The 19,186-nt window shown below is 40.4% G+C and overlaps 2 protein-coding genes across 4 annotated transcripts; both read right to left on the bottom strand.

Moving 5' to 3' along the window:
* Positions 1-646: 646 nt before the first annotated feature.
* Positions 647-12,161, bottom strand: LOC114475492 (magnesium transporter NIPA3-like). 3 transcript variants are annotated; one of them, XM_028466345.1, is made up of 9 exons: positions 12,043-12,161; positions 6,379-6,516; positions 5,488-5,544; positions 5,301-5,391; positions 5,061-5,221; positions 4,176-4,343; positions 4,021-4,100; positions 1,016-1,228; positions 647-953 (listed from the first exon to the last, which is right to left on the bottom strand). In XM_028466345.1, exons 1-9 carry the CDS (start codon positions 12,080-12,082, stop codon positions 762-764), a joined length of 1,140 nt encoding a protein of 379 aa, XP_028322146.1. In that variant the 5' UTR covers positions 12,083-12,161; the 3' UTR covers positions 647-761. The 3 variants fall into 3 exon arrangements, with proteins under 3 accessions (XP_028322146.1, XP_028322145.1, XP_028322148.1); XM_028466344.1 differs by lacking the exon at positions 12,043-12,161 and adding an exon at positions 8,163-8,271; XM_028466347.1 differs by lacking the exons at positions 4,021-4,100; positions 12,043-12,161 and adding an exon at positions 8,163-8,271 and having other exon boundaries at positions 791-953.
* Positions 12,162-14,098: 1,937 nt separating this feature from the next.
* On the bottom strand, positions 14,099-17,405 carry LOC114475503 (insulin-like). Its single transcript, XM_028466365.1, has 3 exons — positions 17,388-17,405; positions 16,043-16,230; positions 14,099-14,274 (listed from the first exon to the last, which is right to left on the bottom strand). The coding sequence occupies exons 2-3, from the start codon at positions 16,215-16,217 to the stop codon at positions 14,132-14,134; spliced, it is 318 nt and encodes a 105-aa protein (XP_028322166.1). The 5' UTR covers positions 16,218-16,230; positions 17,388-17,405; the 3' UTR covers positions 14,099-14,131.
* Positions 17,406-19,186: the final 1,781 nt, after the last annotated feature.

The following is a 19,186-nucleotide window of genomic DNA, read 5'->3' as shown; positions in this document are numbered from 1 at the left end:
CAAAGTAAAAAGACTGTGTGACTATAATAACTTGTTAGCCTCTGATGTTGTGCTTGGACCAGTTTGATAAATTGCTTACATTTTAAAAAAAATGTTTGAAAATGACCCTGACTTAAATGATCTTTTATCCTTTTTTTCCATTTAGGGGGGTGATTTGAAGTAGGTGAATTGGTTTGTTTACTGGTAAATAGTCCAAATGATGTGAATGGAAAAATCACTACAAAATCGTGATCGTGATTTTACAATGTTTTTTCAAATATCAAACACCCCTACTTTCAGGTGCAGCAAAACGTGAAAGAAAAGAAAAAAAGAAGAAGAACAGTGGGGGGCTAAACAGAAGTTTCTGTCGGGCAAACGCCTGACAGTTGTAAACCTGCTAGTGTTTTACAAAGCCAGAGGCCGAGCAAGGCCCGGAGACGGATCGATTGAGGGGGGTACAAAAAATCCAGTCTGACTAGTGTAGTTTATTCATTTAATCTGGCTCTGAGTGGTGGTGGTAGTGGATGTTTAACCTAAACCAACAAAGCTCACACACAACCTTTAGTAAGAAGTTGTTATGCAGGTGTTTTATTTTCTCACAGTTTGACTTCCAGCTGTTAGCCGTTAGCAGTTAGCTATCATCGTTCACTGTTATATTTCAGTCCAGCTTTATAAAGGTACTTGTGATAAAATTTCAGTCATTAAAAACAAAGTTGAGGTTAAAGTTCAACTTAAAAACATTCATAGCTGCATGTTAAAAATTAAAACTGAGTGACACACACTCAGCTGATGATGAAGACTCTCGGTCCTTCCTCTCTGGAGTCAGAAGGACTCTCTGTTGCCATGGTTTCCACCAGCCTGTACCTGTCCTCCTTCTTCCCCTTTTGTTCTTCTCCTTCATTGGTTGACAGCTCCTCTGAAAGCTGCTCTCCCATTGGCTGACTCAGCTGACTGCTCAGCTGAGTCACAGTGATCTGCATCAACACACCAGGAATCATTGGAGAACGTTCTGTACCTGAGCGTCACACACACTCACCTGTAGCTCCCTGAACAGGTGCAACATGGCCACACCCACCACTATGACCAGGAAGGCACAGAGCGTGGTGGCCACGTCCACCGCCGCCATGCTGTACCACTCCTGGAAGAGGATGATGGAGGTGAGCAGAACCACAGAGGTGAAAAACACGTAGTAGATGGGATAGACCAGCAGAGTGGAGAAGGAGTCCAACGACTTGTTCAGGTAGTTGACCTAGAACACACACAAACATGTTTCACATGAAGAGATCCTCAACCCAAGGTACTGGACTTTCCTCGTACAATGTAGAAGCTACAGATGCAATAAAAAACACTTTAAACTCACGCTTGTGGACGTCGACATGTTTGACAAACTGTGATGTAGTAATTACTCAAAGAAGTGCATCAGTGAATCCAGGGGTAGACTGGGACAGACATTTCAGTCCTGGCATTTTCTGTCCAGACCAACCCACTAGATTATCAGGAACTGCGTTTCCATTACAGATTTTCGCAAAATAAAAGCAATATTACTACAGGTGCTGGTCATATCATGAAAAAGTGGATTCATTTCAGTAATTCCATTCAAAAAGTGAAACTTGTATAAAATATACATTAATTTGACACAGACTGACATATCGACCGTGGTTCAGGTGGTAGAGGGTTGTCTTCTGATCGAGAGGTTGGGGGTTCGATCCCAGTACCTGACTATGTGTCGAAGTGTCCTTGGGCAAGACACTGAACCCTAATTTGCTCTCAATGATCGACTAGTCCTGTCCCACTGGTGTGTGAATGTGAGAGTGATTGGGTGAATGAGCTGATAGGTAAAGCACTTTGAGACTGCTTCAGTGTGGGAATAAAGCTCTATATAAATCAAGTCCATTTACCATTTATTTCTTAATGTTGATGATTACAACTGACAACTAATGAAAACCCCAAAGTGAGTATCTCAGAAATTTTGAATTTTGTGGAGAGGTTCATTATTGAACCTGGTGCTCCAGTCTAATCAGCTAATTAACTCAAACACCTGCCTGTAGGCCTGTAAATGATCTCCAGTCTAGAATCATTGGGAAGACTGCTGACCTGACAATTGTCTAATAGACGACCATTGAAACCTTTCGCAAGGAGGACAATACACAAAAGGCCATGGCTAAAGAGGCTGGCTGTTCACAGAGCTCAGTGTCCAAACACATTAATAGAGAGGTGAAGGGAAGGTAAAGATGAGGTAGAAAAAAGTGTACAAGCAATAGTGATAACCACGCCCTGGAGAGGATTGTGAAACAAACCCCATTATAAAATGTGGGGGAGATTCACAAAGAGTGACTGTAGCTGGAGTCAGTGCTTCAAGAACCACCACGTACAGACGTGTGTAAGACATGGTTTCAGCTGTCACATTCCTTGTGTCCAGCCACTCTTGAACAAGAGACAGCGGCTGTGTCCGAAATGGCGCACGCCGCACTATTCCCATACATATTTAGTGCGTAGTGGTCCCATATTCGGATGTACACTATGGCTGTGTCCGAAGTTGCACACCAACCGCACTATTCGCACTCAGTATGGTGTCTAAAGTGCGTCTGATTTGACCTGTTTGCACAGAGTATGGACTTCAGGAATACCCGGATGTACACTACTTCCGGACATTTTTGAAGTGTACATGGGGAGCACACGACATGTGCACTCAACTGCCCCATGATGCATTGCGACTCGAGAGCGTCAATTCAAAGCGGAGATGGAGGAAGCCGGTCCAAGCCAGCAGCTGGACGGACAGCGATATATATGTAAGTTTCTGTTGTTTTTGTATGTTATATGGTTAAAGGGTAATCCTGACACCCCACGAATATGTTGAGGCAACCTTGAATGCGTTAAGTGGATTTGTCAGACGCTTCATAACATGTTGCTGCTTGCTAGTAGTTAGCTGTTTGCTAGCAGCAGACTAGCTGGGGACGAAGCTCGTCTGCTCTGCCTATTACAACTTGGGTATTAAATGATATTATGGTTAGTCATCAAGCATATTATCCGGCCAGGATCTGTAATGAACTTATATTAATCATCGTTATGTGTGTTTCTTTAGCACTAGTGTGGCCTGCTGTGGTAATGATATAGAAACATCCCTATAGCCGCATTACAACACTGTTAGTGAGTTTTGTTTTCCAAAGGGACTGATGAGGACACCAGCAACCTCATTACATGGTGGTCCGACAACGACGACCTTTTCATGGGACGTCGAAAGGCGGTGCTGAAAGGTTTACAATAAGTAAGAAAGTCACATCATACAATGTGATTATTGTTTTTAACTGTTGACGTAACGCTCAGTGTAACATCAGTTTACTCTCCAGAGATTTGCTTTGATTGTTGCACTGATTTGAAATATATCAGTCTGTGTGTGATGAATGAATATAATATACAAGTTTCACTTTTTGAATGGAATTACTGACATAAATCTACTTTTTTATGATATTCTAATTACAGTATATGACCAGCACCTGTAAATGTCAAGAAAGTATTTGCGCTTTGAACGTGTTTCCATTGAAGGCTGTTTTGGGCAGGAACCTCGTAACTCTTGTGAAAATTCATCCCGCGAAGCTCCAAACCTCCTTATTAAATTCTGGATTCCTTTGTTGTTTTACGTCTGATGCGGCAGTAATAATTTTAAAGTATAATGCTAAGAAATTTCTCTTCTTCTGTTTACACGTACCGCGTCATGGTTACGATGTAAGATGTGTAAGTACTGAGTCAAACCGAGACAGGCTTCAAGTTAATTTTGTATCCATGCATTTGTTTCTCGAAGATCTTGTTTTGGTCTTTGTTAGTTTTTGTGTCTTTCTGTGGGTTCAGATATTCCTGTTTGTGTCTTCACTCCCAGTCATGTCAGTGTGTCTGCTGTATGTGATTAGCTCCCTCCTGTTTTGCACTCAGATGTGCTTCATTTCCTGATCAGCCTCCCTCATGTAGCTAAGTGTTTGGATACAAAATTGTTTGTTAGGTAATTTTCATTGTCTAACCCATGAAAATTTGTTTGTAGAGCCTCACCTGCGTTGCTATGGAAACTATCAGCGTGAGCAGCAGTATCCAGGTGAGCGGCTCAGTAAGCACCGTCTTGTCATAGATCACTGGGAAGAGAGTACACACCCACTCATCACCCACAATGCACCAGGTGGACTCAACACCACCTGAGTTGGTCTCACCTTTATGGAGGACGATGGCGAGGCCTTTGACTGAGGACACGCTGAATGCTCCGAGCAGCGAACACACGCTAACGTATGCCAGGACGTTGGTCCGACCAAACCGAGGACAGACGAAGATCACCAGCACCGCGCACGCGGCCAACACCAGCGCCACGAAGGTCAGGAACCCTGAAACAAAAGGGGGCGGTGTCACAGAACACAAACAAGTCAGGAACATTACAGGGGACATATCATGGTTTTAAATCTTTCCTTTTTACATATAAATCATACAGTTGTGGTCTATATAAAGCGGAACTGCAATGCTTGGGTCTGAATTCCTCATTATTATAGCATAAATGCATTTAAGGGATAAAAAAGTGGATTTAGCATGATATGTCCCCTTTAAAATGAGAGGGGGTGGAGTCACAGCATATTAACACAAATCAGAAACCCTGAAACAAGAGGAAGAGGAGTCACAGGATACTAACACATGGAATCTTGAAACAAAAGGGGGCGGAGTCACAGAACACAAACAAGACATAATATGTAAATCAAAAGGGGGTGGGGTCACAGAACACTAACACAAGTTAGTAACACTGGACAAGAGGGGGCGGAGTCACAGGACATTAACACAAGTTAGAAACACTGGAAAAGAGGGGGCGGAGTTACAGGACACTAACACAAGTCATGAATTGTAAAACAAAAGGGAGCGGAGTCACAGAATACTAACACATGGAACACTGAAACAAGAGGGGGCGGAGTCAAAGGACAGCGCATTATCATCTTCATCATCAGCTCCATCATTTTCACAATCCTCTACGTAAAGAATATTCTCTGAGTCTGTTTGAACCAGTTCAGATCCAGTTCCAAAGTGGTTTAGTCAGTGGTTTAATAATCTGGACTCACCTGGCTGGAGCAGCATTTTGGTCATTTCCTCTAGTGATGTCACTTCCTGTTCCTGTGGTGCGTGAATGACCAATAGAATGCTTCCCAAGATGCATATCAGACAGCCAAGTTTCCCCACCACATTCAGCAGCTCCCCCAGCAGGTAGGAGGACAGCACTGCACTAAGAGCAGCACACAGTCACTTCAAAGGCTCACCTGACTGCTGCCTGGTAACCCCCGGCAACCTCACCCTTACCTCACCTGATGAGCACGCTCAGAGCACCCAGAGGAGTCACCAGGGTAGCAGGAGCAAACATGTAGGCAACAAAGTTACACACTTCCCCAGATCCCACTGAGTTTACACACACACACACACACACACACACACACACAGAGGTGTTAATAACAACATTAAATTAATATTATTGCCACATAGATTAAATCTTACTGGTCAGCAGACCGCTCCACCACAGCCAGTCCTTTAAGTAACCATGACCACCATCACCTGTAGGGAAACACACAAACTCTGCCCATCAGGTTACCATGACAACCATCAAGAGAAAGACTGAGACCAACAAACTGACATGAGCTGCGTTTCCATTGCCCCTGAAAATGCGCAAAATCGAATGTTGCTAAAAAGTTGTTTTTTTTTTTTTAATTCATGGGAAGGTTTTGCAGATGTTTTGATATTGAAATGCAATGCAAAAGCACAATGGAAACACTTTTTTTGCAATTACATGTCACATGAAGTAATGTACCTGGTCACATGACCACTTCTCTCTGTGAAAACAGCGTGGACAGAAGAGGAGACCCAGACGTTTCTTAGCATTATTTTTAAAATTATTACTGCCACATTAGACGTGAAACAACAAAGGATACAAAGTGTTATAAGGAAGGAGGTTTGGAGCGTCCGTCTTCCTACAGACAAGTCTCACTACGAGGCTCCAAAACAACCTTCAATGGAAACACGTTCAAAGCGCATGAATACTTTGTTGAAACTTCAGAAATATTGCTTTTACTTTGCAAAAAACTGCAATGGAAGCATAGCTACTAATACAAAGGTACACTGATGGACAAACACAGTCCAAGACAGACAGCAACAGATAACAGACACAAATACAGATACCTTAACACAGACAAACACACTAACTGACACAGCAACACATAGAAACAGAGACATGAACATACACAGACTAAGGAAACCAGTCATCATAGACAGAAACCACAAAGGTAGACACAAACCCAGTATGCCTGTCATTGTCAGTTACTGTTGAAGTGGAAAGAGACCAATAGACACATACAAACACAGACAGGTGTGTTACAGACAGGTCAGACTTACCTGCTCTGGTGCTTCCCTTTTTAAGTAACCGTAGCAGAGCTTTCTTCTTCAGGATGACACTGCTTCCAATCAGAACAGCCGACAGGAGGGCGAGAGTCAGGCCGATCCACGGATTGTACGTCCTTTCAGAGCGCACGTCTGTGCAAGCACACATACACACACGCACAAACAGACAGACACGCACAGAAACAAACTGATACAGGTTCATGTTTATCCTGGAACTCTCTCCAGATCAAGGCAATCACACATGCTTTATTTACACAGTGCTCTTTTTAATGCCAAGTTTATGGTTTCTCACTCCTCGGTTCTGAAAGACGTCTTCCTCAGCTTCCAGACACTGTAGGCACAGTGCATGAGCTGATGAAGTGCATCAGAGTCTTGCTGGGACGTTCCATGTTGCTTCAGTACTGTCCTTCAGGACTGCAGCCGATACCAACTGGTTGTACTCTGCAGTGTGAACTTTGTATCTGAAACTCTGTGGTTCTCCATTGTTCGTATTCAGGCCTTTGCCTTTGAGGAGTTAAATTAACTTGTTTTCTTATAATTAGGACTGTCATAGGTTAATTATGGTCTGTGATGAATTAATCTAACCTAAAAAACTGCTGAGAAATAACCTCAACTTGAAGTATTTTTATTTAAATTACATTATTATGGCAGATCGAAAGATTTATGTATAACAAAGTGGCTTCATAAAGTAATGTATTGTTTGTTTTTAACAGACTTGAACCATTTCCATTCCACTGTATGTGAGGCTAGAGCCAAGGGGTGCTGACTCCTTTAGTTTAGACCCTCAGGGGAAATATTGATGTGCACTTTAGTTAATCTACAAATAATAGAAATGAAATAAAAAAGAAAATCAGGTCTATATGTAGTGCTATAAATTAGCACATCATAGACTTGTTGCTTTTTCTCTCCTTCAGATCCTATATAATAAATATATCAGACCCATCAATCACAGTTCTGTAATCACTTAGTAGTAGTAGTAGCCCCGCCCACATCCTCTACAACTGATAGTGGTCGACTGTCCAATACAATCATTATTTCACTCACTTTGTGCATTAGTCACTCATGGACTTATTCATTTTGTCTCTGAACCCTGTCATCTAGTCCAGTGTGGATTGTTTGGGCCACTCTGTCTAGTGTAGCGTCCGAATAGATGAATAGAAGGGCCGCTGTCCGTGCTAGCTGCTACATAGTTAACGTTGAGGTGGAAAAGTTTCGCCGGAGGAGGAAGAGCTCCTCTGAGCCACAAACTCTTTCTTACATAATTTGCACACAACTGGGCTTTAGTTTTCTATTCAGTGTTTGTTTTTAACTAAAATTAACTCCCACAAAGACTTCTCCTCAGGTTCTACCGTTGTAGCCAGTGTGTCAGTATTATGGGTATACCAGGAACGCGAGAATGAGAAATGTTCCGCGCTGTTTGGGGTGCAAACAAAATAAAAATTTGGCGTGTTAATTTTTCCTGTAATTAATTATTCACAATTGACGTGTTAAAGTGACAGCCCTAATTATAATCAAATGTGTGTTGTGTGTAAACTAGGATGGTTAGATGTTTAGATGTCACAGGTCTGAGATATTGTTGGTTGATTGCTTCACAGGGTTAACACTGATATGAGAAGATTAGCTGTCCTTGATCTGTTGGCAAATGTCTTCACGGGGGTTTTTCTTGCTTTAGAAAACATGCCTGACTAAAACCCACACAATGGTCACCGTTTTTACTAACACTAAGGCCGAAAGACAAAGCTTTAACAAGTTAACACTGTGTGCGTGCGTGTGTTTACCTGATGTGGGCGTGCTATCGTTCAGGTGTGTGTCCCATGTCTGATCAGCAGTAAACACACATACTGCTGACTGGGAGCCGCACCACAACCTCATCATAGAGCCTGAACACACAGAGGCACAGGAAATGACATCACACACATCCTGAGTGTATTGGCATCGTGATTACCTCTGTATCTTTACCAGGTTAAAACTCTTGGAATAATCCTCCTGTGAGAGTTTTATGTCTGATGCAACATTGTGAATAAAATGCAGAGTAGTGTGCGTGTGCGTGTGCGTGTGCGTGTGTGTGTGTGTGTGTGTCTGTGTGTGAAAAGTTATGAGTCTCTGTATGAGTACTGCCTTGTGGTCCTACAACTTAAGTAATGTCGTTGTTCATTGACGTTTTTATAACTGTGCTTGATATTCCTGCTTCAGTGCAGAAGTTAAAAGGTATGGCAGAGGGTCTTAAATGCAGCAGACAACATCAGTGAGGTCTCCATGACCTCTGTAAACGAAGAGCCGAGAACATCGTCGAGGACCTCAAACACTCACTCAACCAAGACACCACTGTGACCGTTTGCGGTGGGCACAGGACCATGTGACCAGAACAATTCACTGATGAGTGTCAGGTCACCTTGCACAGAAATTATGGTCATCAACAGTGCTGGAGATGGCAAGGTGAGCGATACGCCGAGGTCAACATGGTGCCCAGGGTTTGCTTTGGTGGAGGAGGTGCAACAGTCTAGGCAGGCATCACCAGTCAGCGCAAAACAGATTTGGTGATTGTTGATGGCTCGGTCACTGCACATTCTTACCTCGGAGACATCATAGAACCCATCATCACCCTTAATTCTGCCAGCACACCCCCAACTTTCTGTTCGTGGATGATAATGCTCAACCACATCGTACCAGAATTGTCACAGCTCGACTTCAGGAAATCGGAGTGCCTCATATGGTATGGCCAGCAATGTCCCTTGACCTGAACCTCATAGACCACATCTGGGACCAGCTGAAGCAGCGACTACATGCTCGTAGCCCACCCCCACGTGACCTGGCAGAACTGCATGTAGCACTTGTGACGGAGTGAAACGCATTGCCTCATGAGGCTAGTTAGGATCATGAGACGTCGCTGTCAAGCTGTCATTGCGGAAAATGGTGATAACACCCGCTACTGACTTTGTCAATTTTGGTTATTTGGGGCTATCTTTGTTATTGTCTAAATTATTGGGGTAATAAATATTGCACTAATAAAACTGTGCTTCTCCTCATTCATTTATAGGAATATTAAAGGGAACTAGTACTTATTTCAATAAAATTCAGACCAAAGAGGAAAAGCACTCATGTAAATAACAATATCCCTAACTTATTGTGAGTAGTGTGTGTTCTCTCTCAAAAACACAAAGAGATTTTAAGTTCTTGATGAAGAGCAGCTTCTCTGCTTCGAAGCTGGGTATCTATATCCAGGATATCTCTCCGTTAGCGGGCTTCACTTAACCAAACATTCGCAGTCACAGAGCAGCTGTACTATGAAGCAGGTTATCAAAATGTTCACTCAAAGATGACCTAAACCCCCAAACAATATGTTTCTGCTGAATACATTTGTATTTGGGTATGAAGTAGTGTTGTTGATTGATTGACATCCAGCTCTTCACATTTTAGTCAGAGTGTTTCAATTTGGCGTACTTTGTTGTAAAATGTCAGAGTGGCTGCCCTCTAATGCATAAACCACATTGGTTTAGAATCACAATGTTAATTAATCAGAGAATAAACAGACACCCTGTTCAGTTTCAGTTTATTATGACACAGACGTGTTTCTATTCATGTATCTGCTTTATTTTGGCTTTAATGCATGCTTAAGTATACAGCTCAGTATGGGCAGGTGGGCGGGGAAACTACAGATAATTTGGTTCTAAGCGTCACCAACAGCGACCATAGAAGCACTTATGAATGAATGAATTGTGTTATGGCCCATCCCACGTGGGATTATAAGACACCATGAGCATATTCACAAGAAAAGTCTAACTTTAAAGGGTACCTGTAGTGGAAATGTGCAGTATATGAATGAAAAAATGTGTTTTTATGTATTACCAATAATATAAATATAATAATAATATGATCACCTTTTTTATAAAAAAAAAAAACACATTATAAGGACTTTTTAGAACAATTTTATACCTTGGGGCATAAACTATGGAGAGCCACGATTTTAATCAGGATATGATGCACGTTTGATAATCGGCATGGCATTGCTTTAAAAAAATGGTGCATTGTGGGAGGTAGAGGCGTAATCAGGTCTGTTTACATTGTGGGAAGTGTAGTTTTTCTGTTAGCTGTCGGCTCAAAAGCAGCTGTGTGTCACCTCTCCCTTAGTGATAAAATGCAGCATCCAGGTTGTATGTTAGGAGAGGATGAAATATCACCTTTCTCACCAACTACCTGTTTCTTGTACGTCTACAGCATGCACAATTAGCCTCATGGACAGAGTTGTTGTTAGCAGCAGAAACGAGCCATGGCTGAGTAGTTAGGTGTTGGAAGTGCAAAAAAATGGAAGCTGCTTTAAAGGATATCTGTTTATTGATGGGATGATGCTTCCCTACCTCTGAGGATCAGCACCTGACGGCGCCCTAAAGTACAGGTAACAGCTCATCTTTTAGCCACATGGAAATAAGAGGGAACAATCTGGTCGGGGTGTGGTAACCGTTAGTGCCATGACAACCGCCATAGTGTTCCCTGTAAGCAGAAACGTAGTCGTTCGCTTAACAAGCTGCATTGAAGGACTTTCTGTGAAGAAATTCCGTCGGGACTGCAACTGGTTTCAGACGTAACTTTGGCTTGCAGATCCCTCTCATAGCAGCTCAGCTTGAAGCGGTACTCACATATCAACAAATTTCGTCCGAACGGAAACACATTAAGTGTGTACCCCGTACCAATATTTTTGTGCCAACGTCTGGATAACTCTGACTTAGTGTCATTATTGGGCTCAGAGACAAAATATTTTATTTATTTTTGTTATATACATTTCCACTGCAGGTACCTCTTAACTTTAGGTCTAACTTTTCCAGTTGGGACTCGGAGGCAGGGCGTTTATACTGTCACTCATTGGTGTGCATTTATTTAGTTTTTCATCCAGAAAACAGAAAACCTGTAAATCAGGCTCATATTTTGTGCCCAATTTCTCACCACCTGCAGAGGAAGTACCACTGCCCAACACATGAACCAAACTAAACTAAGCACAACTTTACTTTCTGTTTCTATTTACACTAAAGTCATACCACATTGGATCTGCTGTGCATTATTTATTATGAGTCTGAAGCACAGTTGTGTATCTGATGTAGATGCTGGAGTCTGATAGAGTTGTGTGCCTCTTCAGCGGAGATGTGTATCAGATTTAGTAGAGTTGTGCCAAAGTAAAGCTGTGAGTCTACGGCAGAGGTGTGTGTCCCTGATGCAGATTTTGTGAGTCCAAGGCCACGTTGTGGGTCCAAAGCAGAGTTGCGAGTCAAAGGCAGAGTTGTGTGTCTGTGGTTTGTAACAAGAGTAAAAGCAGTAGAACCTGCACAGGTGTGTGTACACAGTAAACACGGATTCCGACACTTGACACTCAGCCTTCATCAGGTGCACAGAGCGTGCACAGTGTACACAACATGACGTGTTGTGTATTACACACTGTGTATAACAGACTAGTAGAGTCACCATCAACTTCTCTAAGACATCAAGAGCCGTAAAAACAAAAACAGATGTATGACTATGTCGCTCTTACCTCTGATTTAATGGATCTCTTTTCATCATCATCATTAACATCATCATCATTATCAGCTGAAGATGAGTAAAGAGTCTGACGTCCCATCCATACACAGCGAGCAACAAGAGATGCAGTGTGTGTGTTTGTGTGTGTCTCACCATTGTTGCACGTCTCGTTGAGTAGCTGAACGTGTCTCATTGTTGATGATGATGAAGATGAGTCTCTGCAGGTGAGGCTCTGTCTCTTTGTGTGAGCAGGTGAACAACAGGCCCCTCCCCCTCTCATGCACACAAAGGCAACGGAGAGGAATGAAATGCAACCCCGTGGGGGGCGTGCACTGTGAACACGATGATGCACCGTCATGTGTTTAGACAGGTACAGAGCCGTGTAGAGAGTTGCAACAACGGAAGTTCAAAATGCTTGATTCATGGAGACTCATCGTTACGGAAGTTATTGGCGGCAATTCGAATCCATTGATTCCGAGTGAGATAACTGGGCTTTTCGGTAATGTGTTGTTAATAACTGCATTGATGTACAATATTTATACAGTACACCATCATATGCATGTGTATATACAATATGTTTATGTAGTTCCATCAATAGTTTTTTTACTAACGTAAATTTGTTTTAAAGATTAGCGTAAACAGCTAGCTTACCTGCTTTTTTACTGCGTTCAAGCCAGAAGCTTTAGGGTAATGGCTTCTCGGAACTGGTTACAAAATAAAAGCATTTGTCGGGCACAGAGCAAAAGACAGTCAACGATAGCAAAAACTGTCAAAAGAAATGTACAGAATTTGTGATGTGTACTTTCAAAATAAAAGCTCAAGTAATTGACAATTGTTAACTTAAGCCAATAGCTTTTTATTGCTATTTCTAACAAAACCCTGTTTCCACACACTATTGTCACTTGAGCGTAATTGGAAGTTTTAAGTCATTCCGTTGTGTTGTTTCAAAATAAAAGCCCTCCAAACATTCAAATATGAGACTAATTACATATGATTTGGGATTCAGTTTAAAAGAAAATGTCCTGTTGTCAAAGACTATTTCTACTTCAGAAAGAGAAAGAAGGCCTAGCTATAAAATGGGCGGTTGATTCTCTAAAATATTACCTCTTGGGAAGGATTTTTATTTTACAGACTGATCACAGACCATTGACGTGGATGCACTCAAAGCAACATCAGAATCTGAGAATCCTACGTTGGTGCTTAGCCCTTCAGCTATACCAGTTCACCGTACATCACTGCCCTGGTAGGAAAAACATCATTGCCGATTATCTCTCACGTTTACCTGACATTTGTGAACCAGAGGGGGGAGGGAGGGTGAAATGTTAGGAAGCAAAAGCTCCCTCACAAAAAAAAAACATGTAGAAATCAAACATGTATTTAATTTGTTTTGCAAGAGGAAAAATTATGTTTAATGTATTTTGTTAAATTCTTGTTTTATTGTAATTATTGTTTTATTGTAATTATAAAGGGTTCAGTTTTGGTTAGTGAAAAATGAAATGCAGAGATTGAGGAGGAGGAGCCTCAGGCCTATAAAACTGAGCAGGAAGTGAAGGAGGAAAAAATGGCTCCTGCAGCATGCCTGGAGTGGAGATGTTTGAGCAGGTCTGAGCTGAACACTTTGTGGGAGTATTTATTTTTTTGAAGATTCTCTCACTCTTTCCTGTTGTTTGAAGAACAATTGCTGTTTTGGACTAAAGACAGAAAATAAATCGACTGATTTTTGGAACCTGAATTGCTCCCTGTGCTTTTATCCTAAGCTTGCCATGACACAACACTTTTGCCTTGTAACAGTGTGTGTGTGTGTGTGTGTGTGTGTGTGTGTGTGTGATAGAGAGATTTGTCATAAACACAAAATGTGAAAAAAAACACAAAACACACAGAATAAGAAAAAACAAATTGAGTGGAAAAACATATAGTTATTATTACTATTAGTTCATAATTTGACATGTGACATTTAAATCAGTTAACATTATGTCTTAATTCTACTATTTCAAAATTAGTCTCTGAATGGACTAAATTATTTCTGATTTTTTTTTTTTTTTTTTGATGATGTTCTGGTTTAATTTGTCCTGCCTTTCTTTGGATATTGTATTTATTTTAGTATCAATCTGTTAAATTACCAGTGAAAACTCTGCTTCAGTCTTTATTCAAACATTTTATTTTGTAGGAAAAATACTTTGATTAGTCAGCAGTGTGTGGTCCAGATCAGACTGACTGGGCGGGGCCGTGGTGGTGGGCGGGGTCAGTTGCAGTAGTTCTGCAGGTCAAAGATGTTACAGGGTTTATGGCAGCACTGCTCTACGATCCCTCGCTTCACCATCATCTCCATCTGGTCTTTGAAGGCAACCTCGTTCTCCACGTTAGCCTGAGCAGCGGGAAGGAAACCTGGAAAACATCCCATAATATACAGCAGGTTGAATGCACGCACACACACACACACACACACACACACACACACACACACACACACACACACACACACACACACACACACGCACACACACACACATCCGTGGTTCCACACTGAAGCTATCTGAGCTTCTTTCTACAGAGCTTATGCTGTGTTCCAGGTAACTCAGAACTTGATATTTTTCGACTTCCTACTTGAAACTGTGACTTGGAACACCACTTAATGTCGGAGCTCCCACTCGACTTCTCTGGTATTCTTTTGTCTGAACTCACCACAGGTGAAAGTAATGGATTACAATTACTCACGTTACTGTAATTGAGTTGCTATTATGGATACTTGCACTTTTTTAAGTATATTTCTAAATCAGTCATTTTACTTGTATTTAAGTATGTTTTAAAAGAAGTGAAGTAATTCATTACATTTCTACACGCACAATTACTAATTACACCAAATGTGGTGCGAAGGCTCTATTGTTTCTGTATGGGTTTTTCTTTTTATTATTTTTATTTTATTGCCACTTTACTTGTATTTTTGAGGCCCTTCCCAGGGTTGAAATGTCATGAAATTTTGCAGGACGTTATAATTGGTGAAAAATTTAACATGTAGTTTGTTGATGCAGTTTCGGGACTCGTTAGCGCCAAATGCACTTTGGACCTACATCCTAAATTCAACAAGAAGTCTGTAATTCTTAATTTAGCAAGCCGAATTTGGCACTTTTTCTCATTTTTTGGCCAAACCACCATCTTTAAAAGCAAACTCCTCATAGAGCGTTCATAATTTCCATTTGAAATTTTGGATTAATGTTCCTGACAAGTTGTAGATAAATCAATTAGCTTTTTTTTTAATCCATATGTTCCTATTCTATCAGGAACAAACATTCTGCCCTAGCATTTTGTGTCCAGACCAGCCCACTACATTATCAGAGATACCATGTAGAAACTGTTATTAAGTCAGTGATTTTCAACATGTGGCTCTTTATGTCTTAATTTTTAATATTATCCCAACAGGAAACCTATTTTTTTTTTTGTCTCATTGTTTCCCCTTTCCAAAAAGTTCTGACTCTTTTTATATCTTTTTTCCTATTTTTTTTTTTTTAAATCCATTTTTTTTATCAAATATTTGTCCTTTCTTTAATTGTTATTTTTTTGGCCACTTTTCATCTTTTTGTTCCACATTTTTTGCCTTTTTTCACTATTGTTTGCCACATTTTGACCATTATATACCCCCGGTTCCTCTTAATTTGCCCTTTTTTTGGCCAGTTTGTACTGTTTTTGACCCATTTTCACTTTACACTCTTATCTTGTCACATTTTTGTCACTTTTGAGGCGCTTTTGGCCATGTTTGCCTTCACTCGCTAGTCAAAAAAAAAACAAAAAATGTATACACTAAATAGCCCGTTCACACTGCCACCTATTATGTTGTTACCCACATGGCACATTTGACAGAGTTCATGAATGTAGCTATACTTATTATTATTATTATTATTATTATTATTATTATTATTATTTAATTATAATAATTGTACATGTTGAAAAACATTTTATTTCATACAGATGCTTTTGTGGAAAATAAATTAAGTTACTTTAGCTGTTTACTGTGACAAGTTTTATTACCAAAAATAAACATGGGGGGTTAGAGTAACTAGTAACTTCACTAGTACTATTTAATTGAGCTACTTTTTACTTGAGTACAATGTAAATCAAGTAACAGTTCTACTTCAGTAGGATATATCAGTACTCTTACCCAGCAGGGGGTCCACGTCCCTCTTGGGGTTGTAGAAGAATCCTCGTTCACCACAGACCAGGTAGAGGGCGTCGACCAGGTGTGACCCACACAGGTGTTGGGGCGGAGCCACAGCCTGAGCTGCAGCGGAGGAGACCAGGAGGAGGAGCAGGGAGGAGAACCACAGCGCTGCCATGATGGAGGAGAACCTGAAAGCACCAGGACAAGATAACATAGTAACACTGATGAAGAAGTTTAATGTTGTCTGTTTGAATCATTAATAATAATAAAAACACTGACATTGGCATTGACATTCTATATTTCAGTTTAAGGAAGTAACTATTTGGAATTTTTAATTTTGGCGTAAATTGTCTTTGTTAATGTAAAAAAGTAGAGGTTTGAATTATTTTGTTTACTAATCAGCTGTGTTTTTATATCTAGAACTCTTCTGTGGAATCAACGACACATTAAAATCAGCGATTAACAGGGAGAACATGCAAACTACACAGATTGGCCTGCTGCCTGGGAATCAAACCCAGGCTAACGTGCTAACTGCTACACCTAAGAATGAAAAGAGAGAAATACCAAAACGCCACTATATGTGGAACCGTTCTGTGCTGTAGTTTAAATGGTCGTAGTTTGGTCCCAAAGACAGTTTGAAATGGTCGTCAGGTGAATTACTGACACGTTTGACTGGACCATTAAACTGTTCAATGGGTTCCCACTTTGTCTCTGTAGAAACCCATTTAAACCTAAACGTTCAGATCTGTTTGAAACACACTGGACTCTAATCCAGAACCACAGCAGACTCTGAGTCCTGTAGGAATTATAGGGGAATGTTGACAGATCTGGTTTCCTGTTCCTGGTGTGTGGTTCCTGTTCTGTAGTTCCTGGTGTGTGGTTCCTGTTCTGTAGTTCCTGGTGTGTGGTTCCTGTTGTGTAGTTCCTGGTGTGTGGTTCCTGGTCTGTTGACCCTGTGTGTGATTCCTGTTCTATGGTTCCTGGTGTGTTGTTACTGGTCTGTTTACTCAGCATGTAATTCCTGTTCCATGGTTCCTGCTCTGTTGACCCTGTGTGTGGATCCTGTTTTATGGTTCCTGGTTTGTTGACCCTGTGTATGGTTCCTGTTCCATGGTTCCTGGTCTGTTGACCCTGTGTATGGTTTCTGGTGTGTGGTTCCTGGTCTGTTGACCCTGTGTATGGTTCCTGTTCTATGGTTCCTGGTCTGTTGACCCTGCGTATGGTTCCTGTTCTATGGTTCCTGGTCTGTTGACCCTGCGTATGGTTCCTGTTCTATGGTTCCTGGTCTGTTGACCCTGTGTGTAGTTCCTGTCATATGGTTCCTGGTTCTCGGTTGTTCACTCACCTGTTGATGTCTCCGGCTGAACAGAAGAAGGAAGGTGTGAGGTTGAGGTAAGAACTTCAGCTCTTTAAAAAGCGGACTTTCTCGTGGCCACGCCCCCTGAGTGCATATGTGCGTGGGATTGGTTCTCAGCAGAACAAACACGGCTAATGACCCGTTATGATCCGGTTTGCTCCAATCACCAATCCACCACCTGCCGCTGAGCTCAGCACTTTGTTTGGGTCTATCGGAAACAGACGTGTGACGATGTGCGCTCGCCACGTGCACGTTTCAGGTAAATGGGGCAGCAAACACTTCAACGTCCCTGAACACAACCTGCTGATATTTTTCCATGATGTTCTTCAGATCTGCTGCTGTCTGCACTATTCTGCTACTTTGGCTAGTTTGGTCCAACAGAATAGATCAAATTATTCTTGGGTTGGGGTCAATTATAATTACAATTATGGTGTAATTATAACTGTAATTTAAAAATCTGTTGCCGTTGTAATGATAGTTTATTTATTTGTTCATTGGATCCCCCTTAGCTTCCACCGTGGCGGTTGCTAATCTTCCGTGTGTCCATGAAAATAAGATTCTAGTTTACATACTATACTGTAAGAACAGAAACATTAAAGATAGTTAAAAATATACAGAAACGTTACATAAAAAGGCACATCAAGACACATTTTCATTGCACCAACAAATACATTAAAAAATACATGATATATAAAAATATGGCTTTAAAGATCTTTTAAATATGCGTAAAGTTGATGTGTCGTTCAGGTCCATAGGACATTTGTTCCATAAGTTAAAATCTCTAAAAAAAACCCAAAATATTGGTAGAAATATTAATATAGTTGGTATTAGGAAGTTGAGTTTATTGTATAAGTGGATTTGATGGGAGTATTTGATCTTTTCTTGAAATAATCTAAATAATTGGCCAGTTAAAATAATCTTCTTTATACATATTAGTAAATTATAATGTATTTTAGTTTCAATGAGGGGCCATGATAAAGTGAAATTGTAATTGAGGTCAGATAATTTACTTTGTATTTGTAATTCCAATGAAAATTCTATAAACATTGTCAATATTAATTGAATGCAAAACGAGGGAACCATGTTACAGTTCTGTGTACAGTTCTGACATTTATTTATATATATATATATATATATATATATATATATATATATATATATATATATATATATATATATATATACTGACATTAAAAAAAAAGTCTCAGACGCCCACAACATAAATATTATTTCAAACCTAAATAATAGGAAACCTAACAAGGTAACTAATAGATAAGAAATAAATGATAGATACTAGTTTTTAGTGTATTTTACAGCTGATTTAGGACCTGTTAGCATTAGAGATGCTAACATAAAGCTAACACAAGAGGAAGGTTAACTTTTATTAGGTTATTTATTTCAGGCTCAGTAATTGAGAACATAATTGTACAGGATAAAGAATAATTGTAATTGGAAAAAATGCTGGTCACTGTAATTGTAAGTGAGTTATAGTTGAAAAAGTAATTGTAACTGTAATAAGTACCTGACCCCAACCCTGTTAAATGTACTCTTATATAATGGTAATTAATCTAGAAATGATCCTCTGTTTGACTTTTATGCTGATTCTGGTTTTTTTGCTCGTGTTAATTGAATGTGAATCAATGAAGTTCTAACTTATCAATGGTGACCAATGGTCCACTTTTCTACACTTTTCTTCTTTGGCTACACACACTTTACATGATTGTTTTCTAGTGAAGCACATTTTCACAAACAGTGTAACATTAAGATTTTGCGCTCTACAGCCAGCA

This window comes from Gouania willdenowi, chromosome 14, assembly GCF_900634775.1.
Source record: "Gouania willdenowi chromosome 14, fGouWil2.1, whole genome shotgun sequence".
Lineage (NCBI taxonomy): Eukaryota > Metazoa > Chordata > Actinopteri > Blenniiformes > Gobiesocidae > Gouania > Gouania willdenowi.
This window is presented reverse-complemented; position numbering and strand designations above follow the sequence as displayed.

What these genes read in the sequence shown, in the direction of transcription:
- LOC114475492 (XM_028466344.1), bottom strand. Translation starts at nt 8,259, where the DNA reads ATGATGAGGTTGTGGTGCGGCTCCCAGTCAGCAGTATGTGTGTTTACT. An exon ending in GTGGAGCGGTCTGCTGACCA is followed by an intron (nt 5,392 to 5,487) that starts GTAAGATTTAAT and finishes GTGTAAACTCAG; the next exon opens with TGGGATCTGGGGAAGTGTGT. An exon ending in ACCTGTTCAGGGAGCTACAG is followed by an intron (nt 954 to 1,015) that starts GTGAGTGTGTGT and finishes GTGTTGATGCAG; the next exon opens with ATCACTGTGACTCAGCTGAG.
- LOC114475503 (XM_028466365.1), bottom strand. Translation starts at nt 16,217, where the DNA reads ATGGCAGCGCTGTGGTTCTCCTCCCTGCTCCTCCTCCTGGTCTCCTCC. An exon ending in GGACGTGGACCCCCTGCTGG is followed by an intron (nt 14,275 to 16,042) that starts GTAAGAGTACTG and finishes GATGTTTTCCAG; the next exon opens with GTTTCCTTCCCGCTGCTCAG.